We start from the raw sequence: 26,489 nt of genomic DNA on the forward strand, positions 1-26,489 counted from the left end.
AGTTGCCAGATAACCACATAATAAGTGCAAAGACCTTTTGCTTATGCAGGATTTTCACTGTAATTTTAGTGACAGATTAGTGCACTGAAAATATACTGTACTTTCTTTCTTTGTCCATCTGTATTGCTATAATCACACTTGTCACATGTCAAATTCTTTTGGAAAATTAAGCAAGCCCTCCTGTCAGATGAGTACAGGTAGTTAAAAGATATGCACGCTGCAGGCGTTTGTAAAGGCCTTTGTTTACTTTTTCATTAGTCATGTCCAGCTTCCTATTTCTTAAAAAGTAAGGAAAGAAAAACCCATGTAAGCGTTCGTCAGTTCATTCCAGTGCGATCACAGCTGATGGTCACCTCTTACATTCTTTTTTCCAACTGCAGCACTTATGCTTTGAATATAAAATTAGATCTCATGGTTAGATTTATATAATTGTGAACTGCTGGCGCCCTGTTCAGGCGCTGTTTCTGCCAAATGCCCTGTGATTGCTGGGATAGCTTCCCAGTGCCCCACAGATAAGCAAGTTAGGAAAATGGATGGATGGAGACTTATAAAAAGTGACAATTTGGTAAAATAACTATGGCTAAGCTGAAAGACACAAAAGTCTGTTTTTTTAGGAATCTTCAATAAATATTTATTGCTGTGTTTTGCAGTTAAAGTAATGTTCTAAGTTTGCCATCCATTAATAATTCAACCAGGCTTTACTCATGCACATACAGTACCATTCCAAATACTCTTTAAAATATCCTCTCTATTAGGAGTCACTATAGCTATCCATCCATACATTCCCTTTAGAAATACCTGGGAGAAATACCTGGGGAAGCTGTAGCCGTTGCAGGCAGTGATCAGTATCAGGAAGGATTTAGTCAGTGCAGTGCAACAATTTTAAAGCATGCCACACAACTAAGAGATTAAAGCATTGGACTTCAAATCATGAAGTTGCCAGTTCATTCTCTGTCTCCCTATAAAAGACGCTCAACCTGCCAGAGTTCCAACTGAGCAAACGTTATGGAAAAAAATGGAATACAGCATGGATCTCGTATGTTCTTATAGTACTTTGGGAAGGAACTTACTGTTGAAACATGTTATAAAACATATCCTTTTTCTGGAGTTGTCAATTATTGATTTATTTGAACTGTAACATAAAGTATGAAACATATCACTAGAAATATACCTAAAACATATTTAATTATAACAGAGATGTATTTAATTTCCATTTTCTGAAGGCTTCCAGCTACTATCTACTGATCTTTCTTCTATAGGCTACTTCAACCTAAAAAACATCCATATTGTAGACATTCACTTTGATTCTTGTTCTTGTTTAACATTTATGATAGTGAGACTGTACATATCTGGAGTCCTCCTGTACTCTATATGTTATAGGTTGCAAACGTAATTATTGTAACAAAATGAAACAGGCATAAACAAAAAAGCAAGACTGAATCAAATGGTGACGTTTCACAAGTTACTATATGGGGAATGGCTACAAACTATACACTGCACAAGGACATAGTCAAGGGATTAGTTAACCAGCAAAACAGAACCAAAAAAAACAAAAACCAACATGCAAGACAGAAACACAAACAAGAAGATCTAACAGTAATTAGAATTTTTTTCCCCAACTATAATAAATTAACATGGATTGCTTTTATTTTCAGAAAAGATCTGAAACTAGGATGAGGATAACAGCATGTCATCATCTTAAATTTGGGAGGGTCCTGATGACACAACACTAGTGTGGTATTTTGACTTCTGTATTGATATCGATCAGCCTTCAGATCTCGAGTACCACCACCAAAACAGTTCCGAAGTAAATAACAGATAACTCCAAAACCCCACACCATCTTACTTCATCCTCCCACACAATGTCTCACCTCCCTGGTACACCATGCCATTGCAGCACACTTTACACCACTTCCCTTTTGATAACCATATAGTCCCAAGCATGTTGAAGCAATAAATGGAAGTCCAGATCACATCAAAGCATGTAATTTTGTTTTATGAAATCTACAAAATGGACGTTTTTCACAACTGCAAGAGTGAGTGTTGAGGGAATGAGGATGGGTATAAAGAGGAATGCTAATGTTTGCTGCCAGTACTACAAAACATACCATTATAAAATTAGTTTTTTTTCTGTATTTTGTCATTACTGGTATACCATCTGACCCTACGTGACACATCATGTGACTTCTGTGTCATGTGACTGGCAACATGCATAGTGACAGCAAACAACATGACAGCAACCATTCAGAGAAATTGACAAAATGGAGATCTCCAGTCAACACACTGAACACAAAAGGACATCTACAAAGTAATGATGAATTTTATAAACAATCATAAAAACACATTGAAAAATTACAATAATAAAAACTGAAAGAATTTAAATCGGCCAAAATGCAAGTTAATGACAATTATTTATTATTCCAAATATGACTTATTTCATTGCAGTATATAAAAAATGAAATCATTAACTCAAGGAAGATTTGCTCAGTGCTCTGTCATCACTAATTGAGATGCTGCAGAGGTGATGAAAACCAATATTTACAGTACCTAGGGGTGCATCTGGACAACAATCTGGAGTGGACAACTGTGGTGTAGCGGGTCCACAGCTCAAGTCAAAAAGGCCACTTTTTAAATAAATAGTCGCCGCACTCGTGGCTTAGAGAGGGGCCGTGGTAGTGTGGCGGATTGGTTCCCGGGTGAATTCGTGATGCGGGTGGTCCTCGCTTAAGTGCAGAGGTGAGGAGTCGTCCGTATCCGTAATTGATTCCGGGAGCTGCTAATTGCCACACCTAATCCACGTCCCCGTGATAAATAATAGAAGCGTGAGGCGGCTAGGAGGGAGAAAGAAAAAGACGAATGGAGGTTACAGGAGAAGAAGGCAGGAAGCAGGGAGGAGAAAGCCAGTGCATGAGCGAGCGAATGTACTCTCTGTAGAGAGAGGAAGGCAGCTGGACAGTGAGCCCTTGTGCGGTGTTTGGCTGGTACCCCGGGAGCAGTCAGTAGTGGTCACTCCCGCTGAGCATTAGTGAGGAGTGGGAGTGAGTGGAAGGAGGATGGCTCACCGCATAAGGCCACGAAGGCAGCGGGAGTCGGGACTTGAGAAGTGAAATCCCCAGCGTGAACGCCCTGGTCGCTGGGGAGCCCAAGTCACTGTCTGGTGAAGCCTACCGGAGCCAGGGATAGGGAAAGGCACCGGGATCTGTTTTTAAAAGGACGGCTTCCAGCCATTGTTTTAACTTCATCGGATTTTAAAGGATTTTTTTCTATTGTGTTTTTAACCTCCACTGTTCACTCGTTTTTATTGGATTATTTATTTATTTATTGAAAATGTTTGAAGCACTGCACTTTGGACACTATTTGGTTTTGTTTGCTGATTTTAATAAAAGCACTTTTGCACTTTTTGCACCATCCTCTTGCTTCATTGTTGTGCCTCACTGTTCAGCTCAACAGTGACATTACCGATGGTGTCGGGTTTGAGAGCTCCCAGAAGCTGGATGGAAGCATGGAGTGGAACCCGCATCGTCACAACACTGATAATGTGATTGTTCGGGTTGCATGAAGTACTCAAGTATCTGTTACAAATGTTCTATCAGTCTATAGTAGCAGGTGCAGTTTGCTAAGCAGCAATCTGCTCACGCATCATCATTACAGCACGCGATTCAAGCAAATTCAGTGGACTGATGAAGAAAGCTCACTACGGAGAGATGGTTGAATTTTTACATAGATACTTAATAAAATACTGGCCATCATGGACAAAGACACTGTTCTGATTGGCTGAAGTAGTGGCCCCAGAAAATATTGCTAAGAAATCCTCCAGCACTAAAATACATTGGAAGATTAATAGAATGTCTGAACTAAAGAAAAAATGGCAGAAAATGAAGCATAAATGGAGGAAAATTAAACAGTCCACTATGAAATATTGAAGTTACATATTACTAAATATAACACAGTAGTCCTATTTCTCTAAAATTATAAATGATAATGCTAGAATTGAAGAATTTTTTTTCAGCTATTGATCGTCTCCTAAACCAGCCCAGCCGCCAGAAAATCTTGGGCCCCTGACAATTATGGCTGAGCACCTGGGCCCCCTGGCTCCGTACTATGATAATTTTGCCTCCCCAAGCTGATCGAGTGACGTGCCTATGCTACACTCAAGCTTAACGTCAATCACATTGAAATTTCGCGCATCCATAATTAAATTTATATAATATTGTACCGCATGTCGTGTCTCATGATGCTTAGAGTGTCTGGTAGCTCTGAATTAAAATTACTAACAGAGTCAGAATCTTTTTGCAATGTTTTTAATTTCTGTAAGTGTAACTCATGATATGATATCAACAATCACAGTGCCCACCTTTGCACCTTAACATTTACGTCATACACGTTCTTGACGTGAATCACCTCATCTTTCAAACGATGTGACAGATCCTTTGAATATTTTGGATGTAAATTTGCACAAGAGGCTGAGATCTCCTCCGTGCTCATGCTCCTCAAGTTATAAAATTGGACAAAAAAGGCGACATATGTTGTTTAGGCTTTCAAAACACCCCAGACAATTCTGAAATTAAGGAATCCATCATAACATGAAACGTGCCTCTTCTGAATTTTCCTTTTGGATCTTCTGCTTCTGCGTCAGATCTGTTGGACTCAGTAAGACGTCTTGGTCTTTTGTGACACCGACCTGATTTGAACACTGCAGAGATTTCCATTTCTTTTGACGCATCTTTAGCCTCGCACAAGACAGCCTCCCACTGCTCAGGGCCCCTGACAGGTGTCATGGTCTCCTCCCCCTGATGGCAGCTCTCCCTAAACCCAGCTAATTCAACAGAATGTCTCCTGTAAACCTTTAGCAAAATTTGTGAGGCTTTTCTTGAACACAATATGAATGATATTAGATACAGTATATGCATACAATGCATCCTTCCAAAGTTAATCCTGTTGAACTCCAGCATGCTCTTCTTAGCTAATTAAATACTTTCAGTCAAATAGGTCTACCTGAGCTACGTAGAATAATTTCTCAACTGAGACCCTCCACCTGCTGCCTCTTTAAAGAGGTCTCAGATGTGCTCATTGATAGTGTACTTGACATAGTGAACTCATCATTAGATTCAGGGGTTTAAAGACTGCTGTTGTTAAACCTCTGCTCAAGAAAAATAATCTCGACTCCTCTGTTTTTAACAATTTTAGACCAATTTCTAATCTGTCTTTCTTAAGTACAATTCTTGAAAAAACACTTTTTTCAGCAATTAAATTATTACTTGAGCCAACATTCTGTTCTTGATAAGTTTCAGCCAGGTTTTAGAACAAATCATAGTGTAGGAAATGCACTGGTTAAAGTCGTAAATGATTTGTGGGTTAATGTGGACAGAGGCTGCATATCTGTTCTTGTTCTCTTATGCTTGAGTGCAGCATGTGACAACAAAGACCACAGTATTCTTATAAATTGTCTTAGACAATAGGTGGGCCTCTCTGGCAGTGTCTTACACTGGTTTGTTTTATTTTACAGGTAAAACATTCATTGTTAGTTGTGGTGATTGTAGTTTGGGGGCCCATGACATCATGCTTTACACTATTTCAAATATTCTGCCCACCTTTTCTATTAAACCATTTTTGATAGAACTATAATGAAATATATCCATCCATCCATCCATTATCCAACCCGCTGAATCTGAACACAGGGTCACGGGGGTCTGCTGAAGCCAATTCCAGCCAACACAGGGCACAAGGCAGGGACCAATCCCGGGCAGGGTGCCAACCCACAGCAGGACACACAGAAACACCAAGCACACAGTAGGGCCAATTTAGAATTGCCAATCCACCTAACCTGCATGTCTTTGGACTGTGTAGGAAACCGGAGCGCCCGGAGGAAACCCACACAGACACGGGGAGAACATGCAAACTCCACGCAGGGAGGACCCGGGAAGCGAACCCAGGTGCCCAGGTTTCCCAACTGCGAGGCAGCAACGTTACCCACTGCGCCACCGTGCCGCCCAACGAAATATATAATAAGGTTTATTATAAATCATACAGAAAAATGTATATAATAAGAAACCTATCCAGTATTGGTTCCTGTTATATATGTAATGCATGGATAAGCTCTGGCTACTCATAACCAGTAATGCAATAAGCTGGTTAAGAAAGCTTATGGAAGGACTTGTAAATGATGCACGGATAATTTGTTTTGAGTATAGCAATAAATTAAACTGCAATGAACCAAGTAAGTTTAGAAAATGGATGGAAAAAAAGTGTAAGACCCCAAGTCTCCCATTTCCTTCTTGAGGTCACAATACACATCAAGGTCTACTAAGTGAACTGTATAAAACGGATCACAAGCACAGAATAATGAAATGTGAACTTTTAATGTTTAAACATAATGAAAAAGTGCCTAGTGTTATTAATAGAAATCATAAACAGGAAGACCTGAATGCACTAATGAGCAAATGACTTTAATTTCCAAGTCTCAAAATATCCTGATATTTAACCTGAGGGAAAAATTCATAATAAATTATGTTGTACATTTTTTTTCTACTAAAGAGAATAGTTAATGTTATTTAACCTACTTTTACACAAAGAAGCATGAGTATATGTCTTAAAAGTTTACTTGAGGCATTAAAAAAAAACTTATGTCTTTTAATTATTGAATTTATTAATTAAAATTCACTGAAAATATAACACTCTTTTAACAGCAAGGGATAAAATGATACATGAAAAATGTATCAAAAGCTCCCAGACAAGGGAAAAATCCACACCTCCGGGGATAAAGGAAACACCTTCCTTCCACTGTTTAAAAAAGGAAAAAACAAACATCCCTATATTGTTTGGGATCACTTTTACAGTAGCCATCTCTGAAGTCCTTGATGGAATCACAGACAAAGGCATCTGGAAGACATGTTTATAACAAGTTTTCAACTGAAATTTTTATTAAGAGTCTCTTTGTACTTTCTGCACTGTGTGCCCAAAAATTATATTAGAAATTAAATAAGTAAGCACATCCTGCACAACCAAGTTTAAATTATATACCCCCTTTCTGTAGTAAACAGAACCCCACATGTTTTCATCCTGTTTAAAATCTGTTTACAGTATTTATGTTTCCTTAAAATAAGGCACAGACAGGATACATGACCGGCACACAGTTAAGACCTTTACAGCCCAAAGCTTTTAGCACCACAATAAATAACTTTTTAAGCATTATTGCAGTGCAGTAGTTTGTCTCACAGATCCAAGGTCCTGGATTCAAATCCCAGGGCCAGTGGGTCACACTGTGCCAAATGATTCTGAGACAGACATCAACACTCTATGACCTGGATAAGCTGGTAAAAAAAACTGATAAGTCTTTTTTCTTTGCTTGGTAATTTTTTATTTCATTCTTTCTTCTTAGAAACAATTTTTTTCATATTTAGGCATTTCTGACAACCTTTAATAAGTCAATTCAGATTTTGGTTATAGTTTTAAAGAATAACTGGCTATGCTACCTGTCTAAGACAGGTTGAAATCTAAGTAATTAATGCAGAGCTCAACATCAATGTTTGCAGTCCCATGCATATGTCTCTGTTAAATGCCATTTTGTATGGGATTCGTAAAAACAGTGTTAATATTTGTGATGCACCATTTGTTGTAATGAAAAATGCAATGGATTTTATTACTAAAAATATAAGTGGTGAGACATCTCTTAGAATGACAGAGACATGGAAACCGCAAGGACACACAGACAGACACACTGACTTTAAAGTATGCTTTATTAAGGTGGATATCTACAAACCACATTTTAATCAACAAAATCCATCAATAAAAATCAAATCAAAATCAATTAAAATCATCCATCCAGTTGTGGAATTGGTTTCTTCCATTCCTAAATTTTAGGGAGCCAGAATCTATCTAGCATCAGGCACAAGGCAAGAACCAACTCATTACAGAACAATCACTAACGCAACTGGTTAAGCAACAATTCAGAACAGTAATAGAAAACAACGTCAACCAAACATGAAAACCAGAGTACAAATACACTGAGAAAGCATGTAAACGGCAAACTGGCACTAGCTGATGCAAAAGTTGAATCCACTGAGTCAGCTTTTGAGACACCGGGTACCATAATGAACACACCTTTGGGATGTAGTGGGAAACCTGATTATCTAGAGTGAACTCAGATAGAAATTAGAATAATCCAATGCTCCACATATATAGTCACTGGGCCACTATTCAGACCCGGGTGTCTGCTGTTCTGGGGAGCTGCGTTAACCTCTGTGAAAGTAAAAGTATATAAGTTTAATTTCTAAAATGTTGGGGGGGATTAATAAATGGGCAGAAATATGCAACTGCTTATCTAAACTGAATATACTACTCTAATATACAGTATAGATTCATGCATATTTGAATAAAGTTTACAACATATCTTGTTGTAAGGTAATGTGCTTCAAGTAATAACTAGTAAGAATAATTTTTGTCTTGATTTTATAATGGAGTACAGTAATCCCTCCTCCATCGCGGGGGTTGCGTTCCAGAGCCACCCGCGAAATAAGAAAATCCGCGAAGTAGAAACCATATGTTTATATGGTTATTTTTACATTGTTATGCTTGGGTCACAGATTTGCGCAGAAACACAGGAGGTTGTAGAGAGACAGGAACGTTATTCAAACACTGCAAACAAACATTTGTCTCTGTTTCAAAAGTTTAAACTGTGCTCCATGACAAGACAGAGATGACAGTTCTGTCTCACAATTAAAAGAATGCAAACATACCTTCCTCTTCAAAGGAGTGCGCATCAGGAGCAGAGAATGACAGAGAGAGAGAGAAAACCAAACAAATCAATAGGGCTGTTTGGCTTTTAAGTATGCGAAGCACCGCCGGTACAAAGCTGTTGAAGGCGGCAGCTCACACCCCCTCCGTCAGGAGCAGGGAGAGAGAGAGAGAGAGAGAGAGAGAGAGAGAGAGACAGAGGAAAACAAACAGTGAAAAATCAATACGTGCCCTTTGAGCTTTTAAGTATGTGAAGCACCGTGCAGCATGTCACTTCACGAAGCAGCTGCACACAAAAGGTAGCAACTCTTTCAGCATTTTTAGATGAGCGTCCGTATCATCTAGGTGTGCGAACAGCCCCCCTGCTCACAGCCCCTACGTCAGGATCAGAGAAAGTCAGCGCAAGAGAGAGAGAGAGAGAAACAAAAGTAAGTTGGGTAGCATCTCAGCCATCTGCCAATAGCGTCCCTTGTATGAAATCAACCGGGCAAACCAACTGAGGAAGCATGTACCAGAAATTAAAAGACCCATTGTCCTCAGAAATCCGCGAACCAGCAAAAAATCCACGATATATATTTAAATATGCTTACATATAAAATCCGCGATAGAGTGAAGCCGCGAAAGGCGAAGCGCGATATAGCAAGGGATCACTGTATACAGGTTCAAAAATAGTTGGATAAACTGGTTAATAGGTGGTATGTAGCTTGATTCAGCTTTTAATTAAACCATATATAAAAAAAGAAATTATACTGAGATATACATTGGAATTAGTTTAAAATATATACTTTAAATTTAAATTACCGTTTATACTCGCGGATAAGTCGGGACTTTATTTTACCGTATAATTTCCGGTATTTTATAATGTCAGTTGTATAAGTCGAATGCGGAAAACTCACGCTATTGGTCCAAGAGATTATGATATGCTAACGTCCACCTGAGAGAGTAACCATGGAGCACACTGCCTTTTTTTTCTATGTATTGTGCCACACGGTAATACCCGAACTTTTCTGAAATGACATTTGCAGTGATTTGTGCTTTTTTTATCTCACACCCTTATACACCTTTATCGTAAGAGCATCCCCTATCTACGATGGAGCGTTCGATCAGAAGAAAATATGAAGCTGGTTTTAAATTAAATGTCGTTGAAGTGGCGAAAGAAATTGGTAACTGTGCTGCTGCAACAGAATTCGATGCATCTGAGAAACTGATGTGAGATTGGAGGAGGCAAGAAGATGTAAAAAGAAAAAAATCAAGTGTCACATTTTTGAACGGGTGTATAAGTCAGGGTCTGATTTTATGATCAATTTTTCAGGTTTCAAGACCCAACTTATACATAAGTATATATGGTAGTAATGTTTTCATAGTTATCTCTTGTGTAGAATACCATTATTAAAAAGAATCTGTGAAGTTAAATGTGTAAATGACTGATTGTATACCCTCTTTTTGAAACACAGAGTGACACTGGTGTATGGTATGGTCCTCAGGATTATTGTTATGCTAGAGTAACAACTGGGGCAGGTCAACCATCAGGGCATTCTGGGTGTACATGACAGCAAGGGACCGTTTCAGTTACATTGTTTAAACCATCAAGTATCCTCAAGTCAAAACATTCAAGTGGAACTCAGCTCGACACATCCCCCCCCAACTGTAATTCCTGCTGGAAGAATTGATCTTGATCAAGTATCTTCTGTTTGATCAGGGAGGTAATCAAATCTTACACTAAAATCAAAAATGAGACATGCCAGTCTGCATTAAACAACCTGGTGTCTGCCATTGTGAAAGTATGATCATCTCTCTGTTAAGGAGGTAAGTTACCCAGGGGCCTGTGGGGATTTTAATTTGGCCTTGATTAGCAACTATCAGATCAACTTCAAATTACAGACATTTTTTATTTTTTGTTCAAACTGACAGTTCTTTACAGTACATTTTGTGATTTGTAAAACGTAAACTTGCACTTTACCTGAGAACATGTCACAATGCTCTGCACCTACACTCAGTGAACAGCGCTATACAAAAATAAACTGAATTGAATGAAACTGACCATTATCTCTATTATGGCAAGCTGTTTGGGTCCATGGGCAAAACAGCAGCTTCAAATTAAGGATAAAGTTTTGTTTTGTTTTTTCAATAGATAGAACCAAGAGTAAGGAGGACATCAGACAAGCTGTTTTGTGTTCTCTATTAATAAAACGGAGGTTTTATATTTTAATACATGGAGCTCAAGAGTAGCAACATGTTACATGTTGATCAGACATGCCAGTAAGAGTTTCACTGTACTCTGTACACGTGACAATATGACTACTATGACCACCATCACCACTACTAATACTACTGCTACCTACTATAATCATGCTGTAGCAATACATTCACTCAGTAAGTCAGCCAGACAGTTAAGTGCGTATTTGAACTGTGGGAGAAATTCCAATTATCACTGCCCAAAGGTGATGCACCTTGTTGTATTCTGTCATGATAAAGAAGAATGCATAAAAAATAAATAGGAACAGTATTTTATAATACTCACTGTACAACCTATTTCAAAATTGGGAGACAGAAGTAAGCAGAACTGTGGTGAGAAAATAAGCAGGGGTTAAAAACTGTATTTTTATGGGAGCAAGCAGAAATAAAGGTCAGGAGAAACAAGGGTGAAAAATCAAGAAGACATGTTAGAAACCATAATGTCTTCAACCAGGAAAACAAGAATTTTGATCAGGGACAAAACTAGAATTTAAAACATTGTAGCTGCCTAAAAACAACTGCAGGCTGCACAAATACAGTAGCTGTGACCTACCAGAAACCGAGAACAAAAAACACAGGTGCCTCAAGACTGAGTTGATGGGCTGCAAAAACCAACAACTGTCACCATGAGAGCAAACAGGCAAACAAAAAAGGCACGACAGCTGCCAGTTTAATGACAGCCCATGAATGGACAAAAATAAGGTTTCTTTAGTGCACTGACAAAATATGTATAACCATCTCAAAGCTTCTTTCATTCCAGACAAGCAGTGGTTCTACTCTGCAGTGTTGAAAGCTCCTCACCTTGTCATGGAGACTGCTGCCAGTAACCCTGTGCAGTAACCTCATTTTGGCTGACTTAGAATGAAGATATAGATGTGGATGTAGAACAATGGGCTTCATGTGTGAACTTTACTGGTACAAACTCAAACAGTTACAAGCTTCTCACTAGAAGCTAAACTAAAGTTCATGGTTTAGCCTGAAGTGTGTAACATTTTTCCAAGTAGTAATGATCCTAAGTTTTAAAAATAACAGTGATGTTCAGAACTGTACAGTAGTAACTACAGTGGGATAAAATTGATAGGCCACAGCATGAAGTTATAGGAAAGAGTAGTGAACGCTAGTTTAAGAAGGGAGGTGATTATACAGAGCAGACATATGTTTCATGCCGGGAAAAAAACAGTACAGATGCAATGTTTGATCTGGGGATGGTGATGGAGAAGTATGGAGAAGGCCAAAAGGAGTTGCATTGTGTCTTTGTGGACCAAGAGAAAGCACATGACAGGGTGCCTCAAGGGCAGTTGTGGTATTGTATGAGGAAGTTGGGAGTGGCAGAGAAGTATGTAAGAGTGGTACAAGATACAGGAGATATATGAGGGAAGTGAGACAGTGGTGAGATCTGTGGTAGGAGTGACGGATGTGTTTAAGGTTGAGGTGGGATTACATCAGGGATCATCTCAGCCCTTTCTTATTTGCAATGTTGATGGACAGGTTGACAAACAAGATTAGACAGGAGTCCCCATGGACTATGATGTTTGCAGAGGACATTCTGATCTGTTGAGGAGACCCTGGAGAGGGGGAGATATGCTCTAAAGAGGAGAGGAATTAAGGTCGGTAGGAACAAGACAGAATACATGTGTGTGATAGAGAGGGAGGTTAGAGGAATGATGAGGATTTAGGGAGTACAGCTGGCAAAGGTGGATGAGTTTAAATACTTGGGATCAACAGTACAGAGTAACAGGGAGTTTGGAAGAGAAGTGAAAAAGAGAGTGCAGGCAGAGTGTAGTGGATGGAGAAGAATGTCAGGAGTGACAGACAGGTACCAGCAAGAGTGAAAGGGAAGGTCCAAAAAACAGTACTGAGACCAGCTATGTTATATGGGTTAGAGACGGTGGCACTGACAAATAGACAGGAGACAGAGTCAGAGGTGGCAGAGTTAAAGATGACAAGATTTGCATTGGGTGTGACGTCAATGGACAGGATTAGGAAAGAGTACATTGGACAGTTTGGAGACAAAGCTAGAGAGGCGAGATTGTGTCGGTTTGGACATGTACAGAGGACAGATCCTCGGTATACTGGGAGAAGGATGCTAAGGATAGAGCTACCAGGCAACAGGAAAAGAGAAAGGACTAAGAGGAGTTTTATAGATGTGGTGAGAGAGGACATGCAGGTGATGGGTATAACAGAACAAGATGCAGAGGACAGAAAGATATGGAAGAAGATGATCCGCTGTGGTGAACCTTAACAGGAGCAGCAAAAATGGAAAAAAAACTATGAATTTTTGCAGTTCCTCAGAAGTTACTTGGGATTTTTACTATACATTATATTTAATGAATTAATATAATTAATTTCAATAGTATCCACTTGACACATAACCAAAATGCACATTATTTTCAAATTTTACAGTCAACATAAAATGCAAATGCAGCTACATAAAAAGTAAATGCATGAATAGTAGATTTTCATTATTTACTGCTTTAGTTTTATTGCAGATTGATGTGAAGACAACCTTTGTGTAGTGCAGAGCTCAAATGACACTTCTGGTAAATGCTGTAAGCCATATAACAATATATGGGGAATTTAAGATTTAAGCACAGATACCACAAAGTATGATACAATCATCATGGACTACTTGATTTATTTTACTATGTGTATGTTACAAATGTATTTATTCACAAATGTGTTCTGCTTAGTAACATAAAAATAAATATTACTTAAGATAAATATCAATAAAATAAAACCTCAAACATTATTATATTAGTGCCATAGTAATTGTAAATATTCAGATTACTTGGAGTAACTTAATTTACAATTTTTTACTTACAATAAATCTTTAAAGCTGCTTTTGTAACAACACATTTTTCAAATCAGTTTTGCCAAGAATTCACTTTGTCAGATTTATGATATTTTCTGCTGTGAAATTTATGTTAGCTTCAGTTGATGCAGGAATCCTTAGCAGGCTGATAACACTCAGTGAAAAGGAGGATTTAAATGACAGGTCGGTTAATTATAATTTCAAATGTTACAAACTAAAGATGGGTGGCACGGTGGCGCAGTGGGTAGCGCTGCTGCCTCGCAGTTGGGAGATCTGGGGACCTGGGTTCGATTCCCGGGTCCTCCCTGCGTGGAGTTTGCATGTTCTCCCCGTGTCTGTGTGGGTTTCCTCCCACTGTCCAAAGACATGCAGGTTAGGTGGATTGGCGATTCTAAATTGGCCCTAGTGTGAGCTTGGTGTGTGGGTGTCTTTGTGTGTGTCCTGCAGTGGGTTGGCACTCTGCCCAGGATTGTTTCCTGCCTTGTGCGCTGGGATTGGCTCCAGCAGACCCCTGTGTTCGGATTCAGCGGGTTGGAAAATGGATGGATGGACAAACTAAAGATGCTTTAGTTTTTCAGCTTTTCCCCCCATTCTTTACATTTGTCTCCACTGTAAGGTTGCCTCTGTAAAATGAACTTCCTCATTTAAATTCCACTCTATTTGTTCTGAATTCCTATGCTAAACGTAAGTGAACACGTGTTACTGTTGCTTACACCGTCCTGAATTAGCTACTGAACTAGGATGGTCTTAACTGCAACAACTACCAGTAATCGAATGCCACATCCCAGTCACTCACATCCCAGTGGGAGTTCAGTGTGATGTTTGTCGATGGATGCAGAAATGGCTCAGACACGGGAAACAGAGGCTTATAGTGGGAAGAACCTTATCAGAAGTGGGTGATGTTAGGAGTACTGTCCCGCAGGGGTCAGTGCTGGGGCCGCTGCTGTTTTTAATATATATAAATGTGAAGCCTGCTTACTTATCAGAGTGGGATACCCCAGACCCGCAGCCTTGGTCACCTTACTGTATACACAGCATTAATAATCATGACTGGGATAACCAGGACGAGTGAAGCAGACAAGCAAGACTTTTTAATCTGAAGAGTGGTGGTTTATTAACAACCGGATATTTCTAAGGTGCTGCAAGTTGTGCAAACAGTGCATTCTCCAAATAAATAAATGTGTCTCTCTAAAATAGTGATCTCCATGCAGGTGCTCTAATAAATTTATTAAATAAATAAATACATTTAAAATCCCATCAGTCTATTTGAGTTATTCCCAAATGCTTTCCACTTTTCTAGACATACTTCTGGACCCATCATAGCAAAGCCTGTTGCATTCAAGTGTGCCACCTTCTCCAGTACCCGCAGACCTGCATCGAGTCACCGCAGTCCATGGAGCTGCCATCTCAGTCAGCCACTGCAGATCCTCCTGGGTGCCTTGCCCTCACTCATAGAAACCACTTGGCTTTGGATGCCCCCTTGCTCTCTCTTTGTGCTTTGTTCCGGCCATGCCCCTCCATTCCTCACCTGCTATCCTGGGGTAAATCAACAGACAAGAAGCTTTAGCACAACTTCTCTCTGGAACCTCTGCACCAGCCACTGGACCTGTTCTCACTGGAAAACTCAACAGAAGCCAACACTGCCTGCATGGTCTTCACAACTGAGTAGCAATCACTACACAACTCCAGTCAGAACAAATAATTCTCCCCTCTCTGTGCTAACCTGCTCCCCTTTCTTCTTCTTGACACATAGCCAGTGCCATGCAATCAGTCCATTGAAGCAACATGAGCTAAAAAATGGGTTCCATTAAAATTATTTTAAAAATCAATCAATTAAAACACCTCCCATCCTTCACTGAACAACACATGGTTTATGTATGGTGTTTAAAAGTCAGTGAACCATCTCAATATCATTTCTAATACCCCTCTCTAACTGGAAGAAACTGTAAGTTAAAATGGTTGTAACTCACTCCTGATTGATCACATAATAACTCTTTCAAATCATGCACAAATAACTTCTTTTATTTCTAAACTCATGCCTTATATGGAAAAAGCGCAACAATAAAGTACTTGCTTTTTTGTCTTGCAAGAGCAGTGGAATTTTCACACTTATCAAGTTAAACCATCCAGGATTTTAAAATCATAGGCACACTGAAATTCAAGCCCTGTAGTGTTTATTAAATGTAATTACTCAACAATTATTCAAATAAACTATACTGTACAGTATACAGTATGTCATTTTTGTTTCTATGTTTACATATTTACAGAGTGAAACAGGGAAATTCAGGGAAACTATAACCATTTGGGCCAACAATTTGTAATAATATGCTAAAGAAAGCAGATAACATGCCCTGCTGCTCACTGGTTTCCAGTATGTCACAATGGCGTACTATCTGTTTTAATTCATCCATTTTTCCAGTCTCTGGATATTTTCCCTGAACCAAATAACCTGGACACACCTAAAGTGCCAAGAATTCATGATGATGATCTTGTTCATGATAATGGATTTCCCTAAGGTAACGCGCACACACTGTTGTTCCCACGATGAACTGGCTTCCTGTACGTTAATAGCTGTTTGTGTCATGTAGTTAAATCAACATGAAAAGTGCCATTTTTCTCTAATGTATTGTGTTCTTGTGTTGCCCATTGTGTGGAGGGTGGGTTCTGTGGAAGAATTAAGAATTACCAAAAACTGTGTGAGAAAAAAGAACCTATTCTCATGGAGAGTGTATACCTTTAAATATAATTTGTGCTTTGCATATGAATCCGATTGAATTCCTGGCCTCTCGCAAATAGGCAGCATAATCAAAAAGCTCACTATCTATCCAAGAAATGAAATGTAAGGGCACTCTCGTGCACACACCCACGCTCACACACAATGTGTCAATTTGGAGCCACCAACTAACTGAACCTTCATATTCCTCACAGTTATACTGTAGAGCCCTCTCTATTGTCCTTGTGATGTTCATACATTATCTCTTTGGCAACATGGCACACTCATTTCCAGCTTCCAAATACCAAACACATACAGATAACCGTGACTGGAAACATTTAATCAGCTAATTAATGTGATGCATGATGAACTGGTATCCCATCCTTAAGCTGACAGCTGCCTTACATCAGATGCTGCCAGAATGGGCTCTGACTTCCAGTGTCTCAGTATTTATGTGTTAAATAAATGAAAGAATTGACAATGAGAGAGCATTCTAGCCAGCCTTCATCATATTAACATATTCATGGCTAGTCGGTCAAAAATGTTGACATTCTGAAAAAAAGTGATAATAAATTCCCAAAAAGGCAACACACTTCCTCTGAAAACTCTGTCCCTGTACTGAACAATAAACTGATTCATAATTTCAAGAAAATAATAAAATGATCTAATATGTGGGCCATGTGTTACTGCTAATTCTGGCAAAAACCAAGCTTTACATGCGACATCTGCAGTGCTTCACTATTCTATTGCAAAATGCTTCACAAGACAAACCAGTGATCTCATGTGTAAAAACAAGGTATACCTGATCACTAGTAGAAAAGATATGAACTAAATATTACAAAAATTTGCAAAAGTACCATAGCACTTGTGAATTAGACGCTATATAGCGCCCGACCCGGCACAGATTCACACTGAGGCACGTGAAAAAAAACACAGGCTTTATTTTTCTTCACTTGTAGGGCACGTCTTCCCCGTGAACCCCACAGGCAATACACAGTCCCAAAAAGCACTCAAAACACAACCCTTTCTTCTCAAACCACCACTCCTCCCAGGAAACCTCGTCCTCTTCCTCCCAATTCTGGCTCCCGAGTGGTGGATGCTGGCCTTGTTTTATAGCCCACCCAGAAGTGCTCCAGGTGCTTGATCACCTGTTGCTAATTGCATTTCCGGGCGGGGCTGTAGAGGTGTCCAGGTTGGCTCCGGGATCCATACAGCACCCCCTGGCGGCCACCCCAGATCCCCACAGGGTTGTGGAGAACTCCATCTCCCATGGAGCCCTGCGAGAAACTGAGGCAACATCGTCACCCAGGGAGGCTGCCACCAAGCTTCCCGGGGGAGGTACTGAGGAGCCCATGGCTGCTCCCCCGGAACATATGCAGAAGGGGCGTCTTGGCCAGGCATGGGACCCGGCCGCCTGTCACACACTAGACTATATCAGTTCAAAACAAAGAGATGTAAAATGTAAGCTAAAAGATCAGGTGAGGAGTGATCACTAATTTACAAAAAAATTCAATGGTTGATTGGAAAATGCTGTACTAGTACTGAGTGAGCTTCTCTGGGTTTCATTTTCTTAGACAATGTAATAGAAAGAAAACAATGATGGAACATCTAAATACAGGCCACTAGTGATCATTAATTCCCAAAAAGCTCTGTACTCACTTTACACGTAATGTTCTGCATGAATCTGGTGCTTTGTAAAAACTCAAAAAGTAAGCAAATCCAGGGTCAACCACAATATCATGCAGGCCTTGATCGATTGATCTGTACCACCACTCTGTTTTTTTTTTCCCAGGGACCACTGTAGAACATCAAACACTTACAGAGAGTCCATGATTAATCACTGTATTGCCAAAAATCTGACCACATCATCTGAATTGTCTTTTAATGCATTAAGGATTATGCAGGCCACGATGATTACTCCTTTGTAATAAAACTGAACGTTTTATCTGAATGCTTTGCACATGAAATGAATCTCTGCACTGATAAATTATGAAGAAAACAAAAAAATACTTAAAGGCAGTCCATGAATGATCCATAATTCCAAAACAGCCAAATACTCATATTAAAAATATCCAAATAAATACTGTACTTTTCTGTATAATTTTGGAAGAAAAAAATTAAGGACCAAATATTTAAAGAAGCTTTGACAAACCAAAACCAAAAATCTGATCTGAAAACTCTGCCGTCAGTGTAGTGTGATAATGCGCAACCCGGGATATCACATGTGGATGTTCGGTACTATCCAGCCATCCATCCATTTTTCTAAATCACTTATCCAGGGAAGTGTCACGGGGCTTCTGCACTATTTCATTTTAATTATGAAGGAATAACGGACAAGGATCAAACTTTAGACAGAGGCAGCAAGAGGGCACTAGTTTTTAATAAACTTGACCACCACACCTCAAAAATTTGCAGTAAAGCCGAGTCTGTTTGTTTTGTTGGAAAACACTACCGAAAACAAGCTAAGGCTCAGATGCTTAAATAAAGGCTTACAGTGATCAATAATTCACACAGTCTGAAGATTTTGTCAAAGTACAGAAGCTCTGCATTTCATTAATTCTGTTAGAAAATCATGAAAAAAAATAAAATGAACAAGAAAACAACATTTACTCTGTATGGTGGTGCAGTGGTAATGCTGCTGCCTAACAGTAAGGAGACGTGATTTGAGTTCTGGGTCCTCCTCCGGCGGATCTCCCAGTGTCTGCGTGGGTTTCCTCCCACTGTCCAAAGACATAATATGTTGGATGTGTGTATATGTTTGCCCTGCAATGAACTGGTGTCCTTGTCCAGGGTTTGTTCCTGCCTTATGCCCTATATGTTACACTCTTAAAAATAAAGCTGCCAGAGTGGTTCTTCAGAGTGAGGCCATAAGGGAACAATTTTTGGTTCCCAAGAGACCCATCCACATGAACGTTCCACAGAAATCTTTAATTTATTTAGATCCATAACAGGCTCCATACAGCAACCTTGAAAAGGACTCTTGCTGCATACAATAAAGTTTTCTAAATCTATTAATATCCTACCATACATTAAAGATTTGTTTTATTTTCTACATGTTTGAAAGTTTTTCAAAGCAGAAAGAACCAACTTCATACAGTATGCAAAGAAACCTTCCCAGAATGAAATGGTGCTTTGTCAAACAATTGCTCTGTGAACAACCACACAACCCACTAAAGAACCATAAAATGCTGTTAAAGACTCATTATTTTTAAGACTGTAACTGGGAGAGGTTCCAGCCCCACCATGACCCTGGTCTGGATTAAGCGGGTTAGAAAATGCCATGATATTTATTCTATAACTCTGAAAATCTTGCAACGACATGACCTGTTTTGTCTGAAAACACCACAAAAAAGAAAAAAGGCTCTAACGGTTTATGCTAGTCTGACAGTGATGACTAATTCTCAAAAACACTTCATTTCAAAATGTTGGCAGTGTTTTATTACTTTAAAAAAAGTAACAGAAGCCAAATCAAATATGAAACAAAAAATACAGGCAACGATAGAGAAAATGGCAAATACTGTATACAGATGTGAACTTCTGACACAAACAAAAATGTGAAAAATAAAAGCTGTTGTGCTATTCATAATTTTCAGCACAAAGCTGCTTGTTCTAAACTAAGTCTTTTATAAGACGCTATAATGATGTTGTCTGACTGAAAATTAACCGCCTTGATTCTTGACAAATTTATATTGTTGGAAATCCTTACTGTCACTTCTCAAATTTGCAAAGAAACATTTCATTTTGTCAATGAAATAACGGGTACAGATCATCATCAGGCGTGTCCAGTCTCACATTTCTTTCAACATCAATGTGCGAGAGAATCAACACAAACCAACGGCCATAAACTTTATCAATTGTGAGCACCCATCTGAAAGTTATAAAGTAATCCACTCTTATGCGGCATTTGGTTTGCGGTCAGCGTGTATTAACTGCTCCGTGTTCAAGGCTCGCAGCATTTAATTTATTTAAAGAATACATTAGCCACAACCTATATTCCTCCTCTCGCCTTTAAATCCCTCAGTGCAGACAGTCAGCATGTAATCGCCCGAGACGCATGAATTTTTCAAAAGCTGCTCTTCATAAGATGCAATGGCTATCAATTAACATCCGTCCCTGAGAGCAAATGAATGCATCCCATATTGAAGCTTTCTTGGAGAGCGGTCCAATGCAATCAATAACCAGGCAGCCTTTGCGGACTGCTTGCGGTTGGCGGGTTGCACTGTAACGAGCGGGCCAGTTCCCTTCATCTCAGGGCAGCCCCATGCAGTGTTCGAAGGCTGGGGCAGGTGCCTGGGTATGTGTCTTACACTGAACTGTATTTTTCAGCCATCTGTTAGAGGTTGGATGGATAGGAATACATTACTACTGCAGCAGCATCCTTGACAAAAAAAAAATCTGCTTTCACATTCAGATCAGTTTTCTGCCAGTGAAGGCGCTGCTACCCCCCATTTGTACACGTTTATGAGCACTACGTGGGTTTTAACGCTGCAACATCTTACTCGACATCAGAAGGCAGAGGGAAATGTACACACTCCTAGATCCTAAAGGGGTGCTGAAATGTCCTGTTTATATATTGTTTTCTATTTTGCAGTGCCTCCTCAGCTTTAACCCTTGTAAGACCGCTTATTTATTTTAAAATTCTGACACCAATCTCGTGAGAGACTCGGCCCATTGTGTGTATTTATTTAATTTTAAATACCCGTAAACTGGATCTCACTTCCATTACAGTCTGATTTCGGTGTTCTGAATACGGCAAAGGCATAATGGAAACTCAAAACTGCGGGGGAGCCGGAGCTGATGTCCCTACTATAAGCAATGTTATGGGGTACACGGCCCTGACTCTGTATTGTGTTTATACTTGTGTCAGGAATCTACACGTATGTGGGTATCGGTGTTCGATTTACATTCTTAAAAGCAAATTTAAAAGCAAATAAAAGCTCCGATCCATCATCCAATCTTTTAGAACAGAGTTGGATCACCAGCATGTACTTCGTTTTTATGTGCCTCTCTGGCACAGAACGTACATGGATCTCGGTTAGAAAGTCTGTTGAACAAAGACTAGAATATAAAAGAAGGCTTCCGAAAAACAACACGCCGGAACTGATCTTCCTATAAATAAATCAACGACAGGTGCTGTCACGTACTAGCAAAAAAAAAACATGATGCCACTTGGAGTGAACTCTTGCCCGTCACATTTCACCTTTTCTCCTTAGCAAGTACAAACCGTCTTTTTAACTTTTTGTCAGCCCGATTCAAACGTCAGTGTAATATGTATCAAAACACCGTTAAGATGGTGATCATATTTACATTTTTTTCCCAAACGCACCCCACCTTATACTCTTTATTTCTAGGGCCAAATGAAAACGCGTTAATAAGCACACCCACCCGCTTTGAACTGTGCGATGTTAATACGAAGTTGCGCTAGGTCTAATTGAACATAAAGCAGGGCCGAGCTCTAAAAAGAATAAAGGAAAAGCCATCGCACAACAGCATCTCATTCAATCTGATTGATCACTGTAACATAGTCTTTGCCGGCACCGCTGCTTATTTGTTTTAAGGATTTTAGGTCACCTTAAAAGACAGCAAATAACAGGGGAAAACACAGAGCGATAATAAATAACTGAAACATACAGGCGTTGCAAACAGGCTTCACACACAGTAAGGTCTTTTTATTAATAGTTATTCTAAAGAGGATTCGTTCCTTACCAGGTTGAGCACCGTTTCGACGATGTCCCTGTTGCTCACCTCCCCGACCTGAATCAGTCCGATCAAAACGGCGAATTTCATTTTGATATTCCGGATCGGGACCGAGGGGTTGATCACCCCTGCAGGCAGCACCATCGAACCCGAACCGGACACCATCACTTCCCCAGTAGCTATCTGCTGGCCAAGACCCTGGGGAGGAGACTCCCGATCCGTGATCGCCGCCGAACTCGGGACCGACACCGGCTTTTCGGTTGACATTTCCTCCTGGAATCCAGAGGAGCGACCACAGTCTCACCTGTCTTTATACAGACACCGTTTTATTTCTTTCTGTCTTTTCTTTTTTTTGTCAATATCACCACCGACTAAGAAAAGGCATAAAAGATGATTCTGGAATAATCATAAAGAAAAAATCCTCCAGTCCTCCTTCTCCTCCCCACAGCGTTTTTTGTTAAAGGCTCTGCAGTCTGCAGGTATTTTTTTCTGTATCTCAAGAATTAACGGAATACGTTGTCCCCTTTTTTGGATTCAAGGAGATGTCAGCCAGTAGCGGTGCAGCTGCTAGTGTTGTCGTTGTGAAGGCGACACCACTCGCTCCGCCATGTTGCCGCCCCCTGCCTGCGGTACTGTTCACCACGCCTGCGTACTCAGTCCGGGGTGCTGGGGCAGGCGGGGTGGAGGTGTGCGTGTGTGTGGGTGTGTGTGTGTGCGTGTGTGTGTGTGTTAGAGAGAGGGAGAAGGAGAGGCAGAGGGGGACTGTGAACGTGTCCCGTTAGGGACGGACAGGAACAGGTGAGCAGGTGCATTCCGCAATTGGGCTCCAGAGAGGGGCTAGAGAAGAAACGCGCATTCTCGCTGAGCGCCGTTACTAGGCAATGAAGCACGCGCTCCCCGAGCCTCCCGAGATTCCGAGCACGAAACCTGAAACTCTCTCTTGCTACCTTCTCGGATATAAGAGAAGCCACCAGGCTGCTGCCACCATCAGCTGTGCCTTAGCGAGACAGCGGGTCCGGCGTGCTGCCAGGCTGAAGAGGAGGAGCCACGCAGCGGCAACACACAGGTGGCATGAATGGGCACAGCGAGTGCTAGCTAGTGTATTGTGGGTGGGAGAGATTTGTGCTAAGGGAAAATATAAATAAGAATAATAGTAATTAAAATATATGTATATTATAAAAAATATATACAGAAGCCTATATATAAAAATTAAAGCTTTTACAGTGAAATTATTTCCAAGGGGAATCACACAGAGTTGTAGAAAGACACATTGTAACCTGTTTTTGCTGCTTTGAATGTTTTTTGCATATAACATGGCCATGATTTCTTTATAGTTTCTTTTCCTCATAAACCTTATTAATTGCATTCTTTATTTCCTTGTTGCTTAAATTTAAAAAAAGTATGTTTTCAGTCATTTTGAGTAGTAGGTTTTTATAAGGAGGCCTTTACAGACATAATTGCTTTATTGCCACAAATGCCTCATCCATACAGTTATAATCCACCTTAATAAAATGATAATGGTCTGGGTGTCTGTCTGTATGCCCATCCAGTTGCTGTGTCTCTTTGCGTTTGTCATTCCTATAGATGGCACATCACAAACATTAAACTGCTTTTACAAATCCCATGCCAAATGGCATATAACAGAAACATATGCATTGCATTCTGTACTGCAAACATTAATGGCTGTCATGTAGTACAGCAGAGGTGTTAAACATTGTATGTCTATGCAATGATCTATCAGTTTCAAGTGAGCAGGCGAACCTCCTTTTCTGGAGCCGCAGATGTGTCTTAATGCTGTTTTTCCTCCACTAAACTGACACTGCAAAAAACATTTCAGGTCCTGGTCTCAGCTTTGAGACTCTCCATCCATTGATGCTGTGCAACACCTCTGCAATCTGCCTCTTCCTTTGCCGTCACAGTTTTACTACTGGCCTTGCTTCACACTGCTCATTTGGGGTGAGAGACAACTCCATCTGCTACACTTTTTCCCAACACAATAACCAAGAAAGCTCTACCTGCACTCAGGCCAATGGACCTTAGCAGCTGAAGAAGCACTGGTAGAGCTGCAAAGATAGCAGTCTCTAAGATGACATCCCTCATGTCCTAATGCTGCAATGGCACTCTCAATCCCGGATTTCAGGCTCAGGACTCTCCAGCAAACCCTCTGAAGGGCCAAGCTGGTTCATTGTAGTCTCAGCAGCTAAAACCTGATGGTAGGTCTTCTTTTCATCCCACTTCAAACACCAATGTGACACTAGTGCCAAGTGCCAGAATTGATCCTTTCTTGCTCTTTAAATGGTTCTTTTAAGTAAGCATTTCAAAGAAGGCAAGACAGAGAAAATTTGAACGGGGGATCAGGAAAAAAGATGTTTTCTGAAAACAAGCAGATGTTAATACCAAAAGGACTGCCCTGCCAACATTACATCAAAAAATAAGAATGCTAACCCGAAAAAATAAAATGTCTAAAGCCAGAAAAACTATTTGTTTGAAAAACCTGTAAGTCAGTCACAGAAAACAGCTACATGAAATCAAATAAAGAATCCTAATAAGGGATGTTTAGAAACCTTTATTCTTGTGTTCCAAAGGACGTTATGCACTGTTGGGATGGATCACTGTGGCAATGACCAATGTTGACTCATCAAAAAGCCAGAGAAGGATCACGCTGCAGACATCTGGATCTCTGAAATTCAGGAGATCATCAACATTATCAACAACATGGCTTTCAAAAATAAACACAAAATGGTAGTGTCCACAATGAAAAACCATCTAAGAAGGTATTGTGGTAATGTCACTGTAGAAATAAACAAAATATTAAAATATGTGAGAAAATGCCTCACTTATACCAGGAATGAAACAGCAACTTATACGTTTTGCTTTTATTGTATTTAGTGTGTTTAATCTTATTGATACTGACATATTGCATCAGTTCAGTAGAGCTAAAATATTTTGCCCTGGTGTTCATTTGTTCTCAACATCTGATGCTTTTCATTTTAGCATTTAACAATAGTCGACTGGCATTGATGGATTCCACTTGCCCTAATACTGATTTTCTATCATGTTGCATGTTGCTGGTTAAAAATTTCACCGTGTTTCTCAGTAATTGCACCAAGATTCACAGAGCAGAATTCCAGGTGTGACTACAGAAAATAATTATTAGCAACATGCTGCACTTCATGGTTTTGTTTGCTTGAAACATCTTTTTCTACCAGCTGGACATAGTTTGGTGCTCCGTAATTGCTCAGAAAATTTTTAACAACATCTTTAAATGCCTTTCTGTGTGATTTCCTCTGGCCCCACTAGCATATCTTTAAACCACATGTCATTGATAAGCTATCTGATTTGTGGACCAAAAAATGTCTTTAATCTTGGCATCAGTTATTCATGTCTCAAATCCTTCACCTTCCCTGTTCATTGTGTGGTTTATGTGCCACACATTTCTACCCTGGATCCAAATGCTTATGGAGAGGCCGGTTCTTTTTACTGTAATGGAACCCTTTAGAATGGCTGCCCCTTTCATAGTGCCTGGCATATCCAAGCTGCAGTGCCACTACTTTTAGATTACCACAGATATTTCAGCTGTAGTTGTTGTACTGTATATGAATACTTATGATATCAAAGTAAATCACAAAAATGGGCAATTGCAATAAAATGATATGTAACAGGAAAATCTGAAGGTTATTTTTGTGAATACTAAGGCCAGAATCCATAAGATACAACCAAAAGTGTTCAGAAAACAACAATTTTATTGTCCAGTGTAGTTGATTTAGCCCTATAATATTCTAAGTGGGCGGCATGGTGGCGCAGTGGGTAGCGCTGCTGCCTCGCAGTTGGGAGATCTGGGGACCTGGGTTCACTTCCCAGGTCCTCCCTGCGTGGAGTTTGCATGTTCTCCCCGTGTCTGCGTGGGTTTCCTCCGGGCGCTCCGGTTTCCTCCCACAGTCCAAAGACATGCTGGTTAGGTGGATTGGCGATTCTAAATTGACCCTAGTGTGTGCTTGGTGTGTGGGTGAGTTTGTGTGTGTCCTGCGGTGGGTTGGCACCCTGCCCTGGATTGGTTCCCTGCCTTGTGCCCTGTGTTGGCTGGGATTGGCTCCAGCAGACCCCCGTGACCCTGTGTTCGGATTCAGCGGGTTGGAAAATGGATGGATGGATGGATATTCTAAGTGAATCAAACGTGGTTAATTAATTTCTGTCTCATATGAATCCTAGGTGTTATGTATTAAGTATGTTTATATATGTATCAAGGCATGTATTAAGTATTTTTTGTGTTGAATTGCTGTTTGTATTGCCTTTATATTT

At 40.0% G+C, this 26,489-nt stretch overlaps 1 protein-coding gene across 26 annotated transcripts in view; it reads right to left on the bottom strand.

Annotated features, from left to right (window-relative positions):
- The window catches only part of nbeaa (neurobeachin a), a 925,612-nt gene extending 902,389 nt beyond the window's left edge, over positions 1-23,223 (bottom strand). For 6 of the 26 annotated variants that reach the window (XM_051927339.1, XM_051927348.1, XM_051927347.1 and 3 more), the window contains exon 1: positions 22,200-23,219. In XM_051927339.1, coding sequence (XP_051783299.1) covers positions 22,200-22,457 — 258 coding nt within the window. In that variant the 5' untranslated portion in view covers positions 22,458-23,219. Of the gene's footprint in view, positions 1-22,199 lie in introns of all 26 variants that reach the window. The other 20 variants (XM_051927358.1, XM_051927349.1, XM_051927346.1 and 17 more) reach the window with 8 other exon arrangements.
- Between the last annotated feature and the right edge of the window lie 3,266 nt (positions 23,224-26,489).

This window comes from Erpetoichthys calabaricus, chromosome 4 (assembly GCF_900747795.2).
Source record: "Erpetoichthys calabaricus chromosome 4, fErpCal1.3, whole genome shotgun sequence".
In the NCBI taxonomy this organism is placed as follows: Eukaryota; Metazoa; Chordata; class Cladistia; order Polypteriformes; family Polypteridae; genus Erpetoichthys; species Erpetoichthys calabaricus.